This window comes from Rana temporaria, chromosome 2 (genome assembly GCF_905171775.1).
Source record: "Rana temporaria chromosome 2, aRanTem1.1, whole genome shotgun sequence".
NCBI classification, from domain to species: Eukaryota; Metazoa; Chordata; class Amphibia; order Anura; family Ranidae; genus Rana; species Rana temporaria.
In genome coordinates this window covers 338,819,602-338,846,044 of record NC_053490.1, presented here as the reverse complement: position 1 = coordinate 338,846,044, position 26,443 = coordinate 338,819,602, and the positions used below count along the sequence as shown (strand labels likewise).

Sequence of the window (26,443 nt, the reverse complement as noted above, 5' to 3'; positions counted from 1 at the left end):
GTCACATTTATACAGTAATTAGTGTATATTTATAGCACTGATCGCAGGATAAATGTGAATGATGCCAAAAATGTGTCAAAAGTGTCCGCCATAATGTCGCAGTCCAAAAAAATAAAAAAAATAAATAAATCGCAGATCTAGTAAAAAAAAATAATAAAACAAAATAATTCTGTCCCCTATTTTGTAGGCGCTATAACTTTTGCGCAAACCAGTCGCTTATTGCGTTTTTTACCAAACATATGTAGAATACGTATCGCCTAGACAGAAAAAAAAAAATGGGATATTTATTATAGCAACAAGTAAAAAATATATTTATTTTTTTCAAAATTGTCACAATTTTTTTGTTTATAGCGCAAAAAATAAAACCGCAGAGGTGATCAAATACCACCGAAAGAAAGCTCTATTTGTGGGAAAAAAAGGACGTCAATTTTGTTTGGGAGCCACGTCACACGACCGCGAAATTGTCAGTTAAAGCAACGCAGTGCCGGAAGCTGAAATTTCACCTGGGCAGGAAGAGGGTATATGTGCCCAGTAAGCAAGTGGTTAAACGCGAAATGTATATGTTTGAGCAAGTAAATACTGTTTTGTCAAAAGCATGTTGTACAATAAATAGTATATGTACAGCGGTTTTAATAAACAGAAATGTTACAACCTTGTGAGACGGTATTGCAGTTCTCCACATTGGGCATGTCTACTTTCTCTTCCTCTAATGTCTCAGTACTCTCTTTTATTTCTCCACCTTCCTGCTGGGCTGTTGCTGCAACTTCCTCCAGGTGCAGATTTTCCAACTCTGCGATATAAGCTGGGCTTTCAGAGTCTAAATACCCTTCCTCCAGGTTGGCAGATTGCGCAACCCCGATCTCCTCTGGTGGAATGTTAGGAGGACATGACTCGTCCACCATAAGCCTGATGCAACATTTAAATGTCAGAAATAGTAGAATGAATGGCCTAGCACTATACAATTAGCTTTGGAGATAAAAACGGCTAAGTAAAAAAAGCTGGTTTTTTTACGTCATTGTATAGCTTCGCACCAGCATCTGTAAATTATGGCTAAATTAGTAATATATGTGGAGGGCCTAAACAATTACCCAGAAACTCCCCACTATAAATATCAAGACTAAAAAGGTACAAAAATAACTTTTCCAATGATCTAGTGCCACATAGTATAACTATACAATATATGACTGGCAAATGGGAACTCTTACGTTACCTTATCTAGAACTGCTTATTCTAAATATTAGCTTGACCAATGAAGGCAATACAATCACATTACAAAATGGATCAAGTGTAAGATAACTTTCCTACATTTCTGTTCACACTACAATAACAACAAACAACAAAAGTGTTAGCAATTATAGGACAGATCTACAAAGAAGTTACGTTGGCGTATCTATTGATACGCCGCGTAACTTCTAGGATGCTCCGGCGTATCTTTGTTTTGTATCCACAAAACAAGATACGCCTGAATGGGGGCTAGATCCGACTGACGTACGTCTTAGTACGCCGTCGGATCTTTGGGGCATATTTAACGCTGGCCGCTAGGTGGCGCTTCCGTTGATTTCCGTGTTTAGAGTATGCAAATTAGCTAGATACGCCGATTCTCAGAACGTACGTCCGGCCGGCGCATTTTTTTACGTTGTTTACGTAAGGCTTTTTTTCCAGCGTAACGTTACCCCTGGGTCTATGAGGCGTACGCAATGTAAAGTATGGACGTCGGGCCAGCGTCGAATTTTCCGTTGTTTACGTCATTTGCGTAAAACGTTCGCGATTAGGGCTTTGCATAAATTAAGTTCACGTCGAAAGCATTGACTATTTGCGACGTGATTTCGAGCATGTGCACTGGGATACCCCCACGGACGGCGCATGCGCTGTTAAAAAAAACGTCATTTACGTGGGGTCAAGTTGAATTAACATAAAACACGCCCACATCTTTTTAATTTGAATTCCGCGCCCTTACGCCGACAAATTTACACTACGCCGCCGTAACTTACGGCGCAAATTCTTTGTGGATAAGGAACCTCTGCACTTAGTAACGGCGGCATAGTGTATCTAAGATACGCTACGCCCGCTTATATTTACGCCAAGCTACGTAGATCTGGCCCTATGAGTGCCTATTGGAGGTTGAGCATACAAGAAGAATTGTATTTATCCAATTTAATCAGTTATTATTCACGGTAACACATAAAAAAAACGATTTACCAAAGCTGATCTTTATAGGTGTGCAAAATGTTAAAACCTTTGCCCTTCATTCCTGAAGCCAGCATGCCTTTTGTAGACATAGTGGCCACACCTATTGCCACAGGAGCCCTGTAGAAGAATAAAACATTTTTCATTAGAATAAAAAATAAAAAAATAAAAACGTATTCAAAGTCCTGTTATTTACTGGGGATATAAATTAAAATTATTTTTAACTGAACCATAGAGCACAACTACATTAGTCATCTTTTCACTGTGTGAATTCTATAAAGACTCTTCAAGAATTCTAATTTCTTTTAGGCTGCAGCCTGCATTACTCAATGCCACCCAACACAGCTTACACAACTTCATCAATTACTTTCCAAGTCACATACACAAAACATGTTTTACTGTATGGACTACCACCTTCCTACAAAAACTAAAGTGTATGTACAGCCATAACTTTGTTTCATAACTTTTCAGATTGTTTTTGTATTGGGTAGAGTGAAGCAGTTACAAAGCTCGTTGTATATTTTGTCATTATATTTGTCCGCACTACAGAAATGCACCCTCCTTTCCTTATTGGTCTTTTTAAGACTATGTTCTCAACGCTTACTGTATGCTTCTATTTACCTTTTTTATGGTGAATTTAAAAAAAGTAAAGCAAGAGGTTTACTAACAAATAAAAAAATGTAATAAAAAAAGTATAGCAACATTTCCAAGAATAAAAAATATGATCTATTCTACCCAATTACATATTATATACTGTGTACCTGTTTCCCACTAGGGTGATTGCACATACGGTGCCCTGCTGTACCTCAGGTAAACCAAAAGATGACATCAAAATGCCAGGCAGCATCAAATCTGAAAGAAAAGAAATATACAATATATATATATCAATTGTGCAAAACTCAAAAGCTAGAACATACAACAAATAATAAAAGTATATAAAAAAAAAAAAAAACAACAGCAATATTTAATATGATATATTCCTCATTTACAGGGGTGGTGGCTCCTATTAATTTATTTTCTTCATTGAAGAGCAAAGACGAGCTTCTTTGAGCAAGAACACTGTCAGTCCATGGATGTGGTAAAGGAGCCAGTCTGGAGCCCTGCAGTGGGTTTGCAAACAGATTACGTTTGGCCTATCTGGTACCCACAGAGATTCATTCCACTATATGTTCAGTAACTGCATTTCGGCAGGAATGAATCTGAAGTATGATGGGGACAGACATACCTTTCAACTTCCTTGCTACGAGTTTTAATCTACATACTGACACTGCTGGCTATATATCAGATATCGTGTGTTTTTCTTGTAAATAACCTAATCTTGTAGCACAGCAAAGCTAAGAACTACCTTAGGGATCCTCAAACTACGGCCCTCCAGCTGTTGCGGAACTACACATCCCATGAGGCATTGAAAAACTCTGACATTTACAGACATGACTAGGCATGATGGGAATTGTAGTTCCTGAACAACTGCAGGGTCATAGTTTGAAGACCCCTACTAGCCATTCCATTTCACAAATAGGCATTCTGAATGCTCCTTGTGTGGTAAGATCTGACAATACATACTGCAGTTTGTTTAGGTTCATACAAAGGGCTAGATTCAGCAACAAGTTACGGCGGCGTATCTCCAGATACGCCGCCGTAATTTCAAATCTGCGCTGTCGTATCTTTACGCCGATTCTCAAAGGCAGATACGTTGAAAAAAATAGGCTTCCTCCGCCGACGTAACTTGAATACGGCGGCGTATGATTGTGTGCAATTTTACGCTGGCCGCTAGGGGCGCTTCCGTTGTTTTCGGCATAAAATATGCAAATCACCTAGATACGCCGATTCACAAACGTACGTACGCCCGGCGCAATTTATTTACGTCGTTTACGTTAGGCTTTTTCGACGTAAGGTTACTCCTGCTATTAGGAGGCGCAGCCAATGTTAAGTATGGACGTCGTTCCCCGCTTCAAATTTTTTACGTTGTTTGCGTAAGTCGTCGCGAATAGGGCTGGACGTCATTTACGTTCACGGTCGAAAGCAATGACGATCTGCGTCGAATTTCGAGCATGCGCACTGGGATTCTTTCCCGAACGGCGCATGCGCCGTTCGTAAAAAACTTAAATACGCGGGGTCAACATTAATTTTAATAAAACACGCCACCTCATCCTCATTTGAATTAGGCGCGCTTACGCCGGCCCCATTTACGCTACGCCGCCTTAAGTTAGGAGGCAAGTGCTTTGTGAATAGAGCACTTGCCTCTATAACTTACGGCGGCGCAGTGTAAATACGATACGCTGCGCCACCGTAATAATGCGTGCAGCTACCTGAATCTAGCCCAAACTCTATATCTAGCAAACAGCTTTTAAAAGTGCAGTAGATTCATACAAAGCTATCAACTAAGGTCATATTTGACTGAATGTCTTATGTTGCTGCTAATTTTTATATGATTTTCTTTCAAATCATTTAAAGCCCAAGGCTGGCCATACATGGGTCGAATTTCAAAAGAATTTGCTTTAAAAAAATCAGAAATTTTGTGCGTTTTGTGATCCATGGTGCCACCATCATTTCAAAATTCACCAACCAAGCCTCTTCTTGCACTCACGCGCATTTCTTTTTCGAATAGATTTCTCACACGATCCTGCCATCATTGATTAGAACATCTTTTGTGTTTCAAACAATTTCCAACATGCCCGATTACTCAAATTTGATGGCCGCGCAAAAATCGGCTGTTGCTGCAGGCCACTAATGGTGTGAAATTCGAACAAAAATTCTTAGATAAGATTTTTGAAAAAAAATTAAAAAATAAAAAAAACTTTTGAAATTCGACCCATGCATGGCCAGCCTAAGTGTAGCCATAAAAAAAAAAAAAAACATAAACATACACATCAGCACATAACTTACAGTCATTAGGATGTGTACCTATTTATTTTAGGTAAAAACTTCTTCCGTCCATGACCCCCCCCCCCCCATCCCCACCTTTACTGCTGTAAGGTATAAGCTCATAACCGAGATCTTTAACCGCTTCCTGACCGCCGCATGTAGATATACGTCGGCAGAATGGCACGTACAGGCACATTGGCGTACCTGTACGTCCCTGTCTTTCCGCGGGTCGGGGGTCCGATCGATACATGCGGCGGTCGGGTCCCCTCGGCGCGGCTATTCGTTTATAGCCGCTCCATCGCGATCGCTCCCCGGAGCTGAAGAACGGGGAGAGCCGTGTGTAAACACGGCTTCCCCGTGCTTCACTGTGGCGGCGTATCGATCGAGTGATCCTTTTTATAGGGAGACTCGATCGATGACGTCAGTCCTACAGCCACACCCCCCTACAGTTGTAAACACACACTAGGTGAACACTAAATCCTACAGCGCCCCCTGTGGTTAACTCCCAAACTGCAACTGTCATTTTCACAATAAACAATGCAATTTAAATGCATTTTTTGCTGTGAAAATGACAATAGTCCCAAAAACGTGTCAAAATTGTCCAAAGTGTCCGCCATAATGTCGCAGTCACGAAAAAAATCGCTGATCGCCGCAATAAAACTATCCCCTATTTTGTAAACGCTATAAAGTTTGCGCAAACCAACCGATAAACGATTATTACGATTTTTTTTACCAAAAATAGGTAGAAGAATACGTATCGGCCTAAACTGAGGGAAAAAATATTTTTTATATATGTTTTTGGGGGATATTTATTATAGCAAAAAGTAAAAAATATTGAATTTTTTTCAAAATTGTCGCTCTTATTTTTGTTTATAGCGCAAAAACTAAAAACCGCAGAGGGTGATCAAATACCACCAAAAGAAAGCTCTATTTGTGGGGAAAAAAGGACACCAATTTGTTTGGGAGCCACGTCGCACGACCGCGCAATTGTCTGTTAAAGCGACGCAGTGCCAAATTGTAAAAACCCCTTGGGTCATGTAGCAGCATATTGGTCCGGTCCTTAAGTGGTTAAGGGATGAAACTCACAAGCAAGCCCATAGCTAAAGTAAAATGTCTCAGCTTGGCTCCACCAGGTGCCACATTGAAAATACTTAACCAATACTCAGTGCAGTAGACACTTATCTAAGCTCAAGACTCATGGAGTGGTCAAAGGCGCTTGATGCCCACATGACCTTTGGTTAAACCGGACACTCAAAAATCAAATTAGAACAAGGGGGTTCATCTCCAGGGTTTACTGTATAAAATCTATATTGGCCAATGACAGTTAAGTTTGAAACAGCCTTTTAGAACCATACACAAAGCAAAAAAGTTACCTGCACCGCCAGACATTCTTTCAAATACAGGTGGCCAGGTGGTGAACACTGGTAGAAGATCTGGATAGCGCCATAAAGTGTAAACTGTTTGGAACACAAAGTCAAGCATGATTACAAACATTATATATATATATATATTTGTTATAAATTTACAATGCAAAGTATATATAAGGCAACCATAAGTTAAGGGGTAACCAAGACCAAACTTTAGGTAGTTTAACATTCATCCTTTAGGCACTGGCCATTATATGCCTACAAAATTCTTATACAGTAAAACTTTGGATTGAGAGCATTATTCGTTCCAGAAACATGCTTGTAATCCAAAGCACTCTTATATCAAAGCAAATTTTCCCACAAGAAATAATGGAAACTCAGATGATTCGTTCCACAACCATTTATTCATAGGTCTTTCAGTCTATAGTCCATATAAAAAGATTTGATAGGTTGTGCAACCATAAAATGTCCATCCACAAAGCAAAATCCAGCAGGATAGAGTATAAAAGAGTAGAGAGGCATCTGAGGTCAAGTCTGCAATCATAACCGGGAAGACTACCCTGCAGTAGAGCGATCTGAAAGCGAGGCTTGAAGTGCTCATGGAGCACAGCGTGGAAGGGATGACGTTGATGGTGGGGTGGAGAATGGTCTATGTCAGTGATATGCAATTAGCGGACCTCCAGCTGTTGCAGAACTACAATTCCCATGAGGTATAGCAAGACTCTGACAGTTACAAGCATGACACCCAGAAGCAGAGGCATGATGGGACTTGTAGTTTTGCAATAGCTGGAGGTCCGCTAATTGCATATCCCTGGTCTATGTGGACAGCTTCACCCCGGATGCCTGCATACTTGGTGTCTCTTTTTAATCATGTGAGTTGCTCAATGTTGTACCTTCATTAAATGTAACCATATTGCTACACTTAGAGCCGCCTCTCTCCTCTTTTATACCCAAGCCTTGTACACACGTACGGGTTTCCTGGCGGACTTTTTACCGCCGGGAAACCTGAGGGGAAAACCGAGAACCTGCTCGGTAACTTTTTCCCCCTACACACGACCGGGTTTCCCGACAGGAAAACTGCCATGAGAGCTATGGTCAGGAATCCCGGCCGTGTGTATGCTCCACTGCAGTGTTTCCCATAGGAAAACTGCCGGGTTAAAAACCGCCGGGAATCCCGGCGGGAAAAAAGAGAGCTGGTTCTCTTCTCTTTCCCCGCCAGTTTTCCTGTCGGGAAAACTGCGATGGAGCATACACACGGCCGGTTTTCCCGGCCAAAAGCTCTCATGCCAGTTTTCCCGACGGGAAAACCTGTTGTGTGTACGAGGTTTCAGTTGTGACATGACACTACTCTTATTTTAAGACATCACTTGTATATCAAGTCAAAATGTATTGTAGCGCCCCCTTACTTTCAGTATGGGCACTACGCTAAAGTTAGTGGGGAATGGGAGAGTTATTTTTGCTCCCATTCACAATTTGTCAAATTTGGGCTGCTGTCATTCCAGAACTGTCCTGTAGGTCAGCCTGCGCTCCAGGGGTGTTGTTTCCACCCCTGGGCGACAGGTGGCGCTAGAGGGGATCTGGCAGAGTTTCCCCAGCAGCCAATTAGAGGAGTTTTCCCTCGCGGAGCATGCTGGGGAGGGGTATATCTGTGGCAGACGCCATCTTTATTGGTTCTTCCCGCGGGTTCCAGGTGCGGCATCCACCTTTAGGGTGTGCGCATCCAACGGACCCCCGCGATGGCCTTCCAGGCCGGGGTCAAATGCTATGCAGAGTTCTATATTGCTGAGAGGGGCCCCAGTGACTTGTTGGGTCCCCCGCTTTACTGAGCCGTTCGATTGGGGGCTCGGCTTGAGGAGAATCCAGAGGCAGGTTGTTCAACAGAGCTTGAACCAACCATCAGGGATCTGGTGACCGGAATGCTGACAGGTACGCTTTGCTGTCATCCGGTGACCTATGCTAAAACCTACTGGGAGGATTCGCTCAATTCGTCCATTTAGCTCATCTGAAGTAATATTCCTGTGGCAGAGGCCCTAGAGCCAGGTCTGTGAGAGAGATCTGTTCCTCCCAGCAATTCAAAGTGACACTTCGGCTGCCAGGCTTGTGGCAGGAGTCTGTCCGGGGGCACTTCACCCACTCTGGCTAGAGTGGCGACGAACTGCAATTTGATACTACTGAGAGCAGGATTGCTCGGTTCATATCCAGGCCCTTCTGCTTCATCAACCCTTTTCTTCCTATTTGACATTGATGTTGACCGTGTTGGCCTGGAAATAAAGCATTGGAAAACCTTTATTCATTGTCTGGACATTCGCTCACTACTCTGTTCTCTAACTGCAGCCCTAGACAGCACTAAGGTAACTCAATACGCCGATCCCAACAACAAATCAGCGGCTCCTTCGGGGGTAGCGCTACAGTATTTAAAAATTTTGCTCGTCTTCCAAAACGCTCTCAAACCAAGTTGCTGTCAAACCAAGGTTTTACTGTATATAACTGAAAAGTGATCCGTTTGCTTTTTTTTTTTATAAACTTGGCTACAGTTTAACAGAAAAGTGTTGACTGAGGTTTTATCCCTTCTGTGCTGCAACCAAAACCTGGGAAAAAAAGAAATTGGCTTTACATGGACATTCAAATATCTCAATAGATGGTGTCATACTGCTTTCCACACAGCACTAAGAAGGTGAACTCATGCTTCATGCTTACAATTACAACAATAGATTTTGAACCTTGGATCAACCGCACATGCTAGGAGCTCTATTACCTAGCATGAGCCCTGGGTAAATCAATGCTGGCCTATGATACTTATGCCGCATACACACGATCGGAATTTCCGACAACAAATGTTTGATAGGAGCTTGTTGTAGGAAATTCCAACTGTGTGTAGGCTCCATCGGACATTTGCCGTCAGAATTTCCGACAACAAAAATTTGAGAGCTGGTTCTGAAATTTTCCAACAACAAAATCTGTTCTCGTAAATTCCGATCGTGTGTGGACAATTCCGACGCACAAAATTTCCACGCATGCTCTGAATCAAGTACGAGAAGGAAGCGCTCAGTCTGATAAAACTAGCGTCTGTAATGGAGATAGCACAGTCATTACGCTGTAACGGACTGAGAAGCACAAGGCTGAAAAGCGCAAATCGTCTCTCACCAAACTTCTACTAACACAAGATAAGCAGAAGGAGCCCAAAGGGTGGCTCACCGGGTATTGAACTCAAGTTTGAGCCAACATTCCGTCGGAAAAAAATCCACAGTTTTGTTGTCGGAATATCTGATCGTCTGTACGCGGTATTAGATTGCATCAGGTGCAGACCACGTGACTCAAACAGACATAATACAAAAGGAAAGATAAACTCTCCAAGGATAGTCACTAAGTGGCACACTTCAATTGAGTAAAACACACATTGCTTTATTGAAAAAATGTTCAATTAAAATGGCAAATCCAATCCCTTCACCAACACTTGGTAAAATAAAAAGTTGTCTTGCTGACAGGAAGCAGCTGCACACTCGCTCATCCAAACCGCTACAATATAAAAGGCATCAGAGGAAGTTAGCAATAGGCTAACAAAACATGTCAGTGTGTTAACATCACGCAGGTGATGCTTCTGGCGGCCAAGCAGCTAGCGGGTCAGCCTCAATGGTGAGAATGCGGCAATTCATCTGAAACATTTTTACCTTGCTATTGGACTTGAAGGACCCACTTGGAGGCACTGGATGGCTATTTGGATGCAGGGCACTGGATGGATGGACTATATAGAAGACATTGGTGGTGAGATCTCCTGCTTTGTCTATACTGACCCTCTATTGTGCATTAAACTTTTCCAAGTGCATCTACTAGTTGGGGGCTGTATTTTAGCAATCTATTCACCACACCTGAAGAGCAATTTAGTTTGCAGGTTCTTCATACATAGGAGTATTGACTTGCATTTGCACGAGCACCCTCCTAGTTTATTTTGGAGCCAACCAGCGGACCCAAACTTACCTGGCTGATTATCTCCAACATCCTGCCCCCAGCATGACCAGAACTTAAAGCGGAGCTCCACCCTAAAGTGGAACTCCCGCTGATCGGAACCCTCCCCCCCCCCGGTGTCACATTTAACACCTTTCAGGGGGGAGGGGGGTGCAGATACCTGTCCAAAGACAGGTATTTGCACCCACTTCCAGCCACAGTCTGCGGGCAGGATGTCACCTGCCGCCCCCCGTCCCCCCCGTTGTGTTCTGGAAACACTCGGCTCCCAGAGCACAGCGGGAGCCAATCAGCAGCGCAACTCGCGCATGCGCCGTAGGGAACCGGGCAGTAAAGCCGGAGAGCTTCACTTCCTGGTTCCCTCAGCGAGGATGGCGGGGGGGGGGGGGCAGCAGAGTAACGAACGATTGCTCGTCCTCTGCTGCGGATGGCGCTGGACTCCAGGACAGGTAAGTGTGCGGATATTAAAAGTCAGCAGCTGCAGTATTTGTAGCTGCTGACATTTAATATTTTTTTTTTTTTTCAGCGGACATCCGCTTTAATACATGATGTCACGCAGGAGAAATCAGGCGGTTTATGAGTGGACTATGGGCTAAGAGTCTTTGGGACACTTGCTTCACTATCACAATCCCCTAAATCCTTGATTACTAGAACTCATTAACTGGATTCCCCTGTGAGTGAATGGTGGTTAGGATGGGCAAGTATGCAACTGCTTCCGGTCAGCAAGACAACTTTGTCTTTTTATTTTAAAGGGGTTGTAAAGGTTTATTTTTTAATTTTCTAAATAGGTACCTTTAAGCTAGTGCATTGTTGGTTCACAGCATCCCCCCACAGGGATGTAGTCCCAAGGGAGGGGGCAAGCAGGCTGACTAACCCCCAGCCAGAACGGCTCAGATGATGGGGGCAAGCTTACTGAGGAGGAACAGGAAGTGAGAAAATCAGACAAAGGAAAAAAAAATATTTAGAAGGGAAATCAAAGAAAAAGGTAAGTGAACCAACAATGCACTAGCTTAAAGGAACCCATTTAGAAAATAAAAAACAAACCTTTACAACCCCTTTAACAAGTGTTGGTGAAGGGATTGGATTTGCCATTTTAATTGAACATTTTTTTAATAAAGCAATGTGTGTGTTTTACTCAATTGAAGTGTGCCACTTAGTGACTATCTTGGGGAGTTTATCTTTCCTTTGTGTTATGCTTACAATTACTGCCTTGCATATCAGACATCGCCTCTTTTCCTCAACATTCATTTGTGATTTTTCTCTGCAGAATATTAGGCATAATATATATATTTTTCTTCACTGGTAGGACAAGTGGATAGACTTAGCTGATGACCTCTTTAAAAAAAAAAAAAAGAATTAAAAAAGAGCATATTTCATGTTTCAAGCTTGTAAAAGTATGTCAATTGAATTATAAAAGTGTCACTAAGTTGCCATAATTGTAACTGAACAAGCACCCCTGCAATTGTTGTAATTTTTCCAAAGCCTTGACACAATCATTTTTCTGGGCTGCTTGGTTTGAAGGAACAGAAGGAAAAAATATAAGAAGGCACGAGAAATTAAATATTTATTCATACAGTATAATTATTATCATCAACACAGCTCTGACTGCAGTTACAATGCAGTGCTGGTGACTCACATAAAAAAAAAAAAAAAAAAAAAGAAGAAGAAAAGCAAAGTTTTAATGCTCTTCACAACTGATAAAATATGAATTTGAGTCTGCGATGCCCTGGCACAGCACTCTGGATTGATGGTACATTCAGTGTGCCCTTAATTCAGAGTGCATGTCACTATCTCCTAAACATGCAAATATTTATTTTACCTATAGGAAAGCTGAATTATAGGTGACAAAAGCAGAGTTTACTACTGCTTTAAGCGTAAACGCAATTGGATTATGGTTAATAACAGGTTATCAAGCATTTTTAACACGTTACAATTCAAACGTGAAGACATCTGGTACCAATACATCTCACCCCTACGACCCCATGCAGAGTTTCCATTGCACTTGTCCCCCTCTTCCCCACTACTCGTTTTCCTCCTTCTTGCCCTTTCTTCTTTTGCTCTTCAGAGTTTGCTTGTACCTGGTTTAAGTACATTCATCCCTGTTGTACTTTCGCATGTGTGTTGGTAAAGCAAGACCAATATGCTCTGTAAAATACTGATGACCATTTCCATGTTTATTCAGGATCATGCAAAATTTAGCAAAAATATTGAAGCAGAAATACCGAATTGTGACAGTTACAATCTGACAATTGTCTAGTGTATACAAAATCAAACCTGTTGGGTAGAAATTTTTTCCTAGTTCAAATATGATAGGATTCCTGTTGTGGACGTAGATTGACACTGCATCTCCTTTGTGGACAAATACTTTAGCAACGGTCAAGTCTTCTTTGGGTGGCATTAGTTCAGCAAGCTTTTCAGCAGTCAGTGAAGGAAATGTGGAGCTAAGGTCTCCTCGCAACTTTTTCCTATTAAACAAAAAACATGAATAACTGAAACACAGATTCTTCTTAAATTAGTTTAAAGGCGTTGTAAAGGTTTGTCTTTTATTTTCTATATAGGTTCCTTTAAGCTAGTGCATTGTTGGTTCACTTACCTTTTCTTTCGATTTCCTTTCCTAATTTTTTTTTCTTTGTTTGAATCTCACACTTCCTGTTTCTCCTCAGTAAGCTTCCCACCATCATCCGAGCGGTGGAAAATGATTTAGAACAGCTTACTGAACACCTTACTGAGGAGAAACAGGAAGTGAGAAATTCAGACAAATAAAACAAAGAAAAAACATTTAGAAGGGAAATTGAAGGGAAAGGTAAGTGAACCAACAATGCACTAGCTTAAAGGAACCTATTTAGAAAATAAAAGACAAACCTTTACATCCCCTTTAACTTTCTTTGCATTGCTTCTTTAAATTATATCAAGTAGCCCACACATGCAAAAGACAAGCATTGAGTATACAATTTGTGTATTAGTTTAAGGACTTCTACAGACAAAGAACGTGGGGTATGCTCTCCCATTGGCACCAAAAATAAAGGCACAATCTCCATCCACTGACACCAAAAATAAGGCACAATCTCCATCCACTGACACCAAAAATAAGGCACAATTCCACCCACTGACACCAAAAATAAGGCACAATTCCACCCACTGACACCAAAAATAAGGCACAATTCCATCCACTGACACCAAAAATAAGGCACAATTCCATCCACTGACACCAAAAATAAGGCACAATCTCCATCCACTGACACCAAAAATAAGGCACAATTCCACCCACTGACACCAAAAATAAGGCACAATTCCACCCACTGACACCAAAAATAAGGCACAATTCCACCCACTGACATCAAAAATAAGGCACAATTCCATCCACTGACACCAAAAATAAGGCACAATCTCCATCCACTGACACCAAAAATAAGGCACAATCTCCATCCACTGACACCAAAAATAAGGCACAATTCCACCCACTGACACCAAAAATAAGGCACAATTCCACCCACTGACATCAAAAATAAGGCACAATTCCATCCACTGACACCAAAAATAAGGCACAATCTCCATCCACTGACACCAAAAATAAGGCACAATCTCCATCCACTGAAACCAAAAATAAGGCACAATCTCCATCCACTGACACCAAAAATAAGGCACAATCTCCATCCACCGACACCAAAAATAAGGCACAATCTCCATCCACCGACACCAAAAATAAGGCACAATCTCCATCCACTGACACCAAAAATAAGGCACAATCTCCATCCACTGACACCAAAAATAAGGCACAATCTCCATCCACTGACACCAAAAATAAGGCACAATCTCCATCCACTGACACCAAAAATAAGGCACAATTCCACCCACTGACACCAAAAATAAGGCACAATTCCACCCACTGACACCAAAAATAAGGCACAATTCCACCCACTGACATCAAAAATAAGGCACAATTCCATCCACTGACACCAAAAATAAGGCACAATCTCCATCCACTGACATCAAAAATAAGGCACAATCTCCATCCACTGACACCAAAAATAAGGCACAATCTCCATCCACTGACACCAAAAATAAGGCACAATTCCACCCACTGACACCAAAAATAAGGCACAATTCCACCCACTGACACCAAAAATAAGGCACAATCTCCATCCACTGACACCAAAAATAAGGCACAATCTCCATCCACTGACATCAAAAATAGGGCACAATTCTTCCCAATGATTTCAAGGATGGGGTGCAATCCCTCCCACCGACGCCTGCAATTATTATTATAATTATCATTATACAGAATTTATAAAGCGCTAACAGTTTGCGCAGTGCTTTACAACATGAGGGCAGACAGTACAGTTACAATACAATTCAATACAGGAGGAATCAGAGGGCCCTGTTTATTAGAGATTACATGTAAAAGGCAGGGTCAAGTGATACAAAAGGTAATAAAGTGGGGCACTATTTCACCCCTAATACCGCAAATAGGACATGGTTTTATCCAACTAGCGCCAGGACATTTTCTACTCCCACTTGTCACAGTCTGCACCCCCCCCTCAAAGGTCTGAAGGACAATAAACTGGTCCTTTGTTTAGAAAGTTCGGAGACCCCCCGATATCCTTATTCAAGTTCAGCATTTCATGTTTAGATGGCATTAGTGTACCTACTATGTGCAGAGAAAATTCACACGCTATAATTTTGTTTTTACAGATTCCTTTTATTTATGTAAAGGGTAAAGTCTCTGTTCGATCCGATACCTACAGGCACAACATTTTTTACCATTAGCAGCCACTGTTTGAGGTTGCTTAACGTTCATCACTGGTATTTAGGTGCCCATAATACCTAAAGCATTTCTAGAATCATACCATGGTATATACATAGTTTATTAAAAATGCTTCTGACATTAGCAAGGGCTCACAGTGGAGAGCTTCGAGTCAAGAGCCCCTGTCAGTCAAGCTGTGAATTTCTGGGAGGGGGTATGTCAACAGTAAACAAGCTATAAGAGAAACAGGCATGTCATGTGTTGAAATAGCATACTGTAACTCCAAGCAGCAGCCTAGGTATACAGACCGATCATGCAAGCACAGATCTGCTTTGATGTTTGGCAATTAACAAGGGAAGTTAGTTGAATCACCAGGCATTTTACAGTAAATGAACAAACAGGATAGATTTCCAATAACTACATACACATATATGCAATATAAATTTGTGCTGTGTTGTATGCAAATTTTCCCAACTTTCGTAACCTATTGGTTTTTGATACAATACTAGCATGTGTACTAAGCTTTAGAGTCTGTGTTGGGTTATACCACTGTCTCTGTCTTTACTGGGAAGTTTTTCCCCTCACAGAAATAGGAAATCATTTCAAGAAGAACACACACAGCACATTTTTTGTGGTCCCAGGCAGGAATACAAACTTTAAGTTTGATGTCTTCTTCATTGTATTTAAAGGGGGTGTAAAGGTTTGTTTTTTACTTTCTAAATAGGTTCCTTTAAGCTAGTGCATTGTTGGTTCACTTACCTTTTCCTTAAATTTCCCTTCTAAATGTTTTTTTTCCTTTGTCTGAATTTCTCACTTCCTGTTCCTCCTCAATAAGGTGTTCTGACTGACTTTCCACCGCTCGGATGATGGTGGAAAGCTTACTGAGGAGGAACAGGAAGTGAGAAATTCAGACAGACAAAGAAAAAACATTTAGAAGGGAAATTGAAGGAAAAGGTAAGTCAACCAACCATGCACTAGCTTAAAGGAACCTATTTAGAAAATAAAAAACAAACCTTTACAATCCCTTTAAAGCCCCATTTACACTTGTGCGACTTGACATGCGACTTTGGACCCCAAATTCACACCCCATGTTTCCCAATGAGTACCATTCACATCTGTGCAGCTTAAAGTAACAGCAACTTTAAAGTAGTTCCAGCACTTCCAGTTTTCTTAGACTTTCTTGTGACTTGAGGGCCACAGACTTCAATGTAAACCCTCTTAAGTTGCCTGAAAGTCGCACCTGCACGATATACATGCGACTGGTGTGCAAAAAGAATGCCAGCAATAAAAAAAAGAACTACAAATAAATAAAAAAAATAGCATGGGATCATATTTGTTATTGAAAAAAATAAAATAAAAAAACTAGACTTTCACATCACTTTAAGAATGGTCAGATGGCAGGAGCCTTCATCGGGACCAGAGGTTTCTTTTTTTGGGTCGGCACTTTTTTGGTGAATGAGTAGGGGTACCATGTATAGGTTCTGATAAGCGCCCCCACCCCCAGAACCACCGGCCAGAGTTGTGGGGAAGAGGCAGAGCCCCCACTGCTACAAAGCACCCCCTCCCATGTTGAGAGCATATGGCCTGGTATGGTTCAGGAGGGTGGGGGGCGCTCGCTCATCCCCAAACTTTCCTGAACTGTCAGGCTGCATGCTCGGATAAGGGTCTATGTATTTTGAGGGAACCCCATGCCGGTTTTAATTTTAAAAACTTTGGCATGGGGTTCCACTTAAAGTCTATACCAATCTATATTCAGCTATCAGTGGGGAAACCTGCTGACAGCTGATGAGTCATTGTTAAAGACGCAGCAGCTTTCCCCCCTAATTCCCCAACAACCAGCTATGCTTCACATAGAATTCAGATCAGTTGACACATTTTTGTCAAATTCAAATTCTGAAAATATGGAATGCGTTAAAAAAATTTAGAAACCAAAACAAAGCATTTTTTTTCCATGATTTTTAAGTGCCACAAGTGTGAATGGACGGTAAACTAAAAAAGAAATTTGGCTGAAGTTTGGTTTTAACTGGTTTTGGGTTCGAAGGATGAAAAGCTTTTTTATTTTTGATTAAGATTTATGGGCAGGTCTTTTTAAGGCTATCAAAGTTATAATGTTTGTTTGCACTAAAAATCAAAGCCACAAAAGTATCAATGTGTTCTATAGTCCTTGAAGAGTATTACTGCTTCTTAATATCAATGCAAAAGTAATATGAAGTTCAAATTTAATTTGACATTTTGGAAGCCATGTTGCTTTTAATGTCCTTGCTAACATTGCATCAGCCTGTTACAAGTTATAGTTCTGTTTACAGGACTTTTGCTCCGCTGGTAACATGCATACCTGGGAACTCACCAGAAATTACCCAGCAATGCCTGAATTTCATTCACATCGTCATGTCATTACTTGATCTATCAAAATCGCCAGAATGCTTTTAAACCAGCCATCATACTCATGATTCATGCACATTGTACTGCTTGAAGCTATCACTTCAAGAGGCGTAAGGGGGGGGATGTGGCATGCATGAGAAGCCCAATATTGAGAAATAGGCTGCTTGCTACCAGGAGGTGGGTTAAGAAGAAGGGTGGGATAAGGTCTGGGTCTTTGGACTGAGGAAAGGGGAAGATGCGACAGAGGGAAGAGAGCAAGGATCTGAGGAGGGGATTGAATGACAGTTTCCAATTTATTCGATTTGCATTCCTTAGGCTTCATTTCCACTGGTGTTTTTACAGCCACTGTTGTTAGGCTTTTTTACAGCTTAAAAACGCCTGTCCATGTTTATTTTGTAAAAAAAAAAAAAAAAAAATTTTTTTGTGAGCTGCAGCTTTAAAATTGCCGCGGTCGCGTTTTTGAGAGTGTTTTCGCGCGTTTTTGAACGTCTGGCGTTTTTACAGCTCTACTCTGGAGCTTCAGAACGCCCTGGTCCTGCGTTTTTTTTACAGCTCAAAAACGCCTATGCCATTTGCAGCTCAAAAACGCCTATGTGGGCATGATGCCATAGAATAACATGGACAGGCGTTTTTAAGCTGTAAAAAACGCTCCGAAAAGTGGCTGTAAAAACGCCAGTGGAAATGAAGCCTTATAAGTAGAGCTGCACGATTAATCATCGAGTTCTCTGCTCACTGCTCACAGCTGACAGCTGTCTGTCTGTCAAGAAAAAAACAACACAAAACACAGGCAACCCATGAAGTTTATGACAACATCGCTAAGGCTCCTTTCACACTGGGGCGGGAGCCATGGTGGCAGTATAGCGCCGCTAAAAATAGCAGCGCTATACCGTCGGATTTGCCGCGGGATTCGGCCGCTAGCGGTGCGGTATTAACCCCCGCTAGCGGCCGATGAAGGGTTAATACCGCCCGCAAGCGGGGGGTATTGCTGCGGTTTCCCATTGTTTTAAATGGGAAGGAGCATACCGCTCCTCTCACCGCTCCAAAGATGCTGCTGGCAGGAGATTTTTTTTCTCTCCTGCCAGCGCATCGCGCGCCTCAGTGTGAAAGCCCTCCGGCTTTCACATTGAGGTTGCTGGGCAGGAGTTTTTCAGGCGATATAGCAGCGCTATTTTTAGCGCTGTACCGCCTGAAAAACTCCTCTGTGTGAAAGGGGTCTTAGACAGAGATAAGGAGAAACATTGTATAACTTCTTCCTCTTAGATCAAATGAATGAACTTCGGTCTGCAAATGAAGGAAGTTTAACCACTCAAAGACTAAACTTTGTTAAAAGTTAATTTAGCAATGGAAGCTGCCTGCCCCTTCTTGGGTCCATTTGGTAAAACAAAAAAAAAAAAAAAAGATCCTCAGATCTCCGCAGACCTAGACAAATATACCCTGACTGCCCGGACAACGTCCAAAGAATGCAGCCGTCTCTCTACCGCCGAACAAAGCTGAGAGAAAACAGAAGGCAAAATAATGTCCCGATTTAAATAAAAAGGTTGACACTACTTTTGTCAAAAATTATGGAACAGGTCGTAACACGACCCTGTCATGGTGAAGGATTAAATACGGTTCCCTGCATGACAGGGTCGCCAACTCCGACACCCTCCTATCCGAGGTGATATCCATCAGGAAGGCTAGCCTGCGTGCCTGCAAGTCTAATGGAATTTCCTTAATAGGTTCAAATGGTTGTTTCTATAACACAGATAGCACCAAATTCAAGTCCCAAGGACACATGTGACCTAATAGGGGGAAGCAATCGAGTTGCCCCCTTGCATAAAGGTTCGGATCAGTGAATGGGAGGCTAAAGGCCTTTGGAGGAATACTGATAGGGCTGAAACTTGACCTCTGATTGTACTCAAAGCTAATTTGATTTCTACGCTGACTGTAAAAAAGAGAGAATTCTCCCAATCATGTATTTCCGAGGATACCATTTTTGGGCTTCACACCAAGCAGTATAAATCTTCTAGACCTGACGATAGATTTTCCTAGTGACAGCTTTTCTAGCATTTACTAGGGTAGACACTACTGGTCCCGATATTCTGTGGTCCTTTAACACCCTGGCTTTAATAGCCATGCCATCAAATTTAGAGACTGTAAATTGGGGTAGAATATAGGACCCAGAGACAGTAGATCAGGGCACTGTGGAAGCGTCCTTGGCCATCTACTGTCAGTCTCACAATCTCCAGGTACCAGGGCCTTATGGGACAGGCTGGTGCCACCAGAATGACTGGAACTCCTTCTTTCTCAACAAACGTTGAAGGAGAGGGATTGGAGGGAAAGCATAAACCAGTGAGTATTGGCTCCATGGAACTATCAGAGCATCTGCTCCAATTGCCAGAAGATCCCTTGTTCGAGACACAAACTGCTGTAGCTTTTTGTTGAACCTGGATGCCAGTAGGTCGACCTCTGGCCATCCCCAACGTAGACACTGGTAAAAAAAAAAAGTGAAGTAACTTCCTGTATGGGAGGGGTTATATAGGGGGATAATTTCCTGTCTAAAGTGGTCTACCAGTGTCCATTCACCTCATGATGGAGTATAACCCAGCAGGTAATGAATATTAGCCTGTCTCTGTGTCCCCTGATGTATGAAAAAGAAAGATCATAGTTTTCAGTGGTAACTTATCTGAGTAGCAGAAATTGCTCAAGCTGGCAACCTCTAGAGAAATCCGGTTGGGAAAATACTTACTGCAATTTTCCTTTTTAAGCACCAAACCACGACAGCACATATGTGGTAGTGTTCTGCCCTGTTGGTGCCAGGAGAATAGAAATGTATACATTTTTCTAATGCCATTCTAACTGTACTGGGGCATTATCTGCCCTGCGCATATACAAGGGGCATGTATAAATGCAGCATGCTGTGGACGCCAATGATTGGTCCTGTACAGATGACAGTTTCTTAGTGGGCCCTCACATGTGTGTTAGGATGAGCTCAGGCGTGCCCGCCAGAAAGCTGACACTTCGCAGCACTAATCACAGGCAGTAAGACATTTCTCAATCCGGAGTTGCACAGATCCGGAAATGTCTCACTACCTGTGATTAGCGCTGCAAAGTGTCAACTATGCACTCATTTTTACGAAAGCCAACCCAAAACAGTAAAAGATCTAACGTTTGATCTAGCTAAATCAATTCCCTAATGACACAAGCAGTATTAGATTTCCAATTGCCTCGGATCACAAGCAAAGTGACTTTTTGTATAACAATGAATAGTGAAAGATCGTCAGAGATCAGAGCAGCTATAGTAGAGGGATATCTGCACCCAGCAGGAGAAAAAATAAAAAAATAAACTCCCCCCCAAAAAAATATACACGCATACTTCCTCTGCCTCTAATTAAACCATACTGCATCTGCATGGCCTTCCTAAACACAACCAAAACACATGTCTATGGCCCTGACCATACTTCTCCAGAACACCGAGCAATCACAAAAGTACAGACAACACTCATCATCACCTGTCCGAGCTTTTCAAGGCACTGTGTGACTTCACTCTGAACGCCTTACAGAACATGGCCGGCGACTGAAAGACAGGGCAGCAGAATAAAAAATAAAATAAATAAAAACTGCAACCAATAAAACCAGTTATGGCATGGGAACTATCGCTTCCGGTCCGTCATTGAATGCGGTCCGTCTGGAAACTGCGTCTTCCTGTAGAATAGGTCCTTCCTCACCCTCGCACGCTGACGCTCTATTCTTCCTTCTACAGTACAGTGCTGTATAGGGAAGGGACAGAAAACAAGACCTGGGCTATTTACTGTGCTTAGAAATATTCTCAGCTTCCTGAGTGTCCCTCTGTATAGAAAGAAAGAACTTGGTTTAGCCACTCGAAGACCAGGCATTTTATGACAGATTTTTTTTGCATTTAACAACCTTTTTTTTTTTTTTTTTCACTAGAAAATGACTTGGAACCCCAAACATTATATATATATATATATATATATATATATATATATATATATATATATATATATATATATATATATATATATATATATTTTAAAGCAGAGGCTCTAGAAATTAAATTGGTGGGTTTTGCAATTATTTTTATGTCACACAGTGTTTGCGCAGCGTTTTTTTTATAATTTTTTTTTTGGGGGGGGGGGGGGGGACTTTTTATTTTAATGCAAAACAAAGAAACAATACATAACCATAGCTCCCAACTTTTTGAGATGAGAACAAGGGATACCTGCTGTAGGCATTGGGCACACCTCGTGCCACACCAGAGAAGTATACAAAAAATGATTAGTTAAACCATATTGCAAAAAATGGCCTGTTCGTAAAAGGGGGGTAAACCTTCCAGAGTGCAAGTGGCTAAAGTGGTTGTAAACCCTTACAGACCACTTATACTTACAGGTAAGCCTAGGTGCAACAGATATCTTCTAAATCTACATGTTTTAGAAGATATTTGCAAAAATGACAGCACCGATGTCTTCGGTGCAGACAACGGCGCAGGCGCACTGAGCGTGAAGTTTTTTTTGTGAATGGGGTCATGCCGTTAAAGGTGGCTCTCACACGACTCTGGCCAGTCACAGAACTGGAGTTCGCGGACCCCGGAAGAAGAGGGGTGAAGATGGACACCCGCTACTAGCAAGGAAGAAAGGGACATCGCGGGCTTCTCCTGCAGGTAAGTGGCACATAATGGGCTACTATGCGATGCATAGTAGCCCATTATGCTTTACCTTTGCAGGGTTTACTTCCTCTTTAAAGTGGAGTTCTACCCAAAAATGGAACTTCCACTTTAAGGGAAGGTGACCCTCTGACATGCCACATTTGGCATGTAATTTTTTTTTGGGGGGGGGACCCCGGTGACTGGATGCAAGTCACTTCTCCCCCCCCTCCCTCTCCGCAATCACCTGGAACACAGCCAGGCGCCCACAGTAGTGATGCCGGCGCCACGGAGAGGAGGGGAAGATGAGCGGGGCTTCGTTCCGCCGCATCCCTGGACCCTGGGACAGGTAAGTGTCTGACTATTAAAAGTCAGCAGCTGCAGTATTTGTAGCTGCTGACTTTCAAAAAATGTTGTTTTAGGCGGAACACCCCTTTAATAATAAACATAAAATACCTGCATTTTTATTTTTATTTTTTACAAATTCCCCCCTCAGAGCTACCTTTCTATAATTGTGCCCTGGTTCACACTGACTGCAGGAATGACATTGTGCAAGTTAAGCTGGTTTCTGCACAGATGTCAATGGAAATCACACCTCGAAATCGCCAAACGTAGTCGAGAAACTACTTTTGGTAATCGGCAAATGTCGATGGCATCGCATCGATTTGGACACTGCAATTGCCGCTGATTTGGCATGCGATTTGACATCGCATCAATGTGAACCAAGGCTCATTCTGATGGATTTTAAGGTTAGCAGAACAATTTGCAGGACAATTTGCCTTTGATGGTTGGTTTACCCAGCTATACTCCAAAATGTAGTGTTTCTTTCTGTGTTTAATAATTGTTAAAAAAGACTGCATGCAGTGACGTCTATAACTTTTGTTGACACATTTCACCACTGCTGGCTTGCTCACAAGTAAGGATGAGCTCCAGCGTGTTCGCATAGTACACATGCAGAGCCCGCCAGGAAGTCTGCACGGCGCTGCGCTAATCACAGCCAGGGAGACATTTCCCAATTTCTGCAGCCGAGCATCGGGAAATGTCTCCCTGGCTGTGATTAGCGCAGCGCCGTGCAGACTTCCTGGCGGGCTCTGCACCTGTACTATGCGAACACGCTGGAGCTCATCCTTACTCACAAGGATAGGTGAATATCTCCCATATCCTTGTCAATGAAGGTTGGTTTTGGGTGGAGTCATCAATGTATGCAGTCTTTTTTCAAATAGACCCCAGATGTTTGAAAAAAAAGAACCTTTTATCTACACATGCTATCAAATAGGGGACTTTGTAGCCCACTTGTGGAAGCAATAAAGTAAAATAAATAATTCTGAGCTCCAAATTTGAGTTGCAAATTCAGAGTTCTGTGTTCCGAATTTTAAATTCTGAGTTCCAAATTCCAAATTATAAGCTTTCAATTCTGGAATTTTGTATTTACCGTAACTCTATTGCTATCGCTGGCATCTATGAGACCCACAATGTCTCCCCTGCCCTTCAGTGCAGCTAATCAAGGAAAGCTTGTGCTTAATTAGCTGCATCTAGCTGAGGAATATCAGCTGTGAATTCAGAAAAGATGTAATGCACATTGCTTCCGGGTTCATTAGTTGTAGAAAGGATCAGGGAATGGATGTTTCCCAATCTGTACATTTAGTTACTGTCACTAACCACGGTCATCACCTTTGGAGCTCTGTAAAAGGGATCTGGTGAGCCACCTAGATCACCGTTACCCTAAATCCCCTCACCAGCTGTAAGCCGTGAGCTTGTTTTAACTCCTTGGAATTTCAAAATTTGAAATTTTAGAACTTGGAATTTGAAATTCAGAATTTGGAATCTGGACAATGGAATTAGGAACTCGCAATTCAGAACTCGAAATGTGGAACTTGGACTTCAGCTTGTGCATCTAGCTGAGAAGTGGCAGCTGTGAATCCAGAAATGACGTAATATACATCACTTTCAGGTTCATTAGTCGTAAGCATAGGTGTGCGCAGCCTATGGCATTAGGGTGTGCACCCCAAAGCTCAAACACATACGTGTGTATGTGTATATATACTGATGGTGTCAGTAGAGCAGTGGATGATGTCAGTAAGGCAGAGATTGGTGTCAGTAGGGCAGTGGATGGTGTCAGTAGTTTTAATTTATTAAAAACGTTTTTTTTTTTTACAATTTTTTTAGGAGCCCTGTTAGGGGGCTTTGGCAAAATATAAGGGGTCTAAATGGGGAATCTGCAGCACATGGAATTATTAGGGTGTGCCCTGGCACATCCTGTGCGCGCACCTATGGTCGTAGGGGTGATTAGGGAACAGATGTACTCTTAGTTACTGTAATTTACTCCGGTCCCGCCTCACCTTTGGAGCCCTGTAAAAGTTATCGAGTGGCTCTAGAGCGACCAGGATCATTGTTACTTTAAAACCCCTTTCTCACTGCGTTTTTCAGGCGCTTTAGCGTTAAAAAAACGCCTGTAAAGCCCCTGAATGAAGCTGCATCTGCAATCCCAATGTGAAAGCCCGAGTGATTTCACACTGAGGCACTGTGCTGGCAGGGTATCAAAAAAAGTCCTGCAAGCAGCTTCTTTGCAGCGCTTTAGGAGCGGTGAATACACGGCTCCTAAAGCCCCCTTCCCATTGAGCTTTTTTTAACGTCAAAGCGCCAGAAAAACGCCCCAGTGTGAAAGGGCTCTGAAAGCACTCAGACTTTCACATTGGGATTGCAGATGAGGCTTCTTTCAGATGCTTTACAGGCTTTTGTTTTTTACGCCAAAGTACCTGAAAAACGCCCCAGTGTGAAAGGGCCCTTAAACCCCTCGCCAGCTATAAGAATCAGTACCAAGCTCACAACTGCAGCAGCAGCAACAGCCGTGAGCTTGTTTCAACCCCTTCAAAAACAGAACTGCAATAGGAGTAGTTGCAGCGTGGCGTGAACATTTTCGTGTGGTTGCGGCAGCGCCCTGTTTACTTGAATGGATCACATTTGGTGGAGTGCCTGCTGAACACGACAGGGGATCATTTTTGCCATGCCTTGCTGTATGGCATGTATGTACAGTAAAACCTTGGTTTGAGAGTAACTTGGTTTGAGAGCGTTTTGCAAGACGAGCTAATTTTTAAATAAATTTTGCCTTGATATACAAGCGATGTCTTGATATAAGAGTAGCGTCATGTCACAACTGAGTAGAAAAGAGAAGAGAGGAGCCTCTAAGTGTAGCAGTATGGTTACATTTAATGAAGATACAACATTTGGCAACTTATTGCTACACTTAGAGGTGCCTCTCTTCTCTTTTATACCCTGTAAAAAAAAATGCTTTGATATACAAGTGCTTTGGATTACAACAATTATTCTGGAAGGAATTATGCTTGCAAACCAAGGTTTTACTGTATCCCCATATGGCTTGGGGGGGCTGTACTGCCTGTTTTTACTCCACACCACCATGGTTGTGGAATCTATGTCCAGTGAACACTGTGTACTGGCTCAGACTCTAACTAGCATACTCCCTGTGTTCAGAGCAATGTGGCGCCATATATTGTCTCCATACCTTGGTGTCCCTTTCCTTAAAGTAAAACTGAAGATCATTTTTTTTTTTTCCATTTTAAATAGAGTATGAGATAGTTTATTTTTTTCCCTGTAACTTTATTTTGCAATTGGTGTTTGGTCGGAGAGATTTCTCCGCACTTCCTATGCTTTGTCCACCATAGGAAGTTAGAGGAAATCCTTGTTAGTCACCAGAACTAGTGTCTCCAATAGAAAACTTTACCTTTATTACTGTTCTGGTGACTGGAGATGATTTTGGGAGTCCTGCAAACTCCTCTATAACCCAGACTCACACTTTTTTGTACTCCAATGAGCGGCGGGTTGGATCATTCCCCACCCTCCAGCTTCCATGAGCTGTCAATCTGGGAATGACCTGGCCCACAGCTCAATGAAGTACAAGAAAGTGGAAGTTTGTGTTAGAAATGGGTTTGAAAGACGCTTGTGTTCATCTCTTTTGGTGACCGCTCAAGTTCTGGGATTTCCTTTGCACACCTCCCAACATTTTAAGATCGGAATGAGGGACATAGCAAACATATGTAGGTATATGACACGCCTCTTGCCACACCCCCTTAAAGGAGACTTAACTGGAAAAAAAAGGTTAATTAAATCCACAAGGGCATTTTTTTACCACTACTATTCTTTCTATATTGGCTTTTAAAATGTATAAATGCAGCAATTTATAAATCAGATGAAAGGTTTAGCATTGAGAAAGATAAAACATGCATTTTATATACATCTATATAGATCTGACCAAAATGACGGACAACTAAGGAGGAACGA

General features: G+C 42.1%; 1 protein-coding gene across 2 annotated transcripts in view; it reads right to left on the bottom strand.

Annotated features, from left to right (window-relative positions):
* Positions 1 to 21,197, bottom strand: part of EIF2D (eukaryotic translation initiation factor 2D) — a 96,080-nt gene extending 74,883 nt beyond the window's left edge. Inside the window, exons 1-5 of one of the 2 annotated variants that reach the window (XM_040337529.1) lie at positions 20,997 to 21,197; positions 12,654 to 12,844; positions 6,426 to 6,509; positions 2,949 to 3,039; positions 2,200 to 2,307 (exon numbers count right to left, since the gene is read on the bottom strand). In XM_040337529.1, coding sequence (XP_040193463.1) covers positions 2,200 to 2,307; positions 2,949 to 3,039; positions 6,426 to 6,509; positions 12,654 to 12,844; positions 20,997 to 21,052 — 530 coding nt within the window. In that variant the 5' untranslated portion in view covers positions 21,053 to 21,197. Of the gene's footprint in view, positions 1 to 652; positions 908 to 2,199; positions 2,308 to 2,948; positions 3,040 to 6,425; positions 6,510 to 12,653; positions 12,845 to 20,996 lie in introns of those variants that run through there. The other variant, XM_040337527.1, reaches the window with a different exon arrangement.
* Positions 21,198 to 26,443: the final 5,246 nt, after the last annotated feature.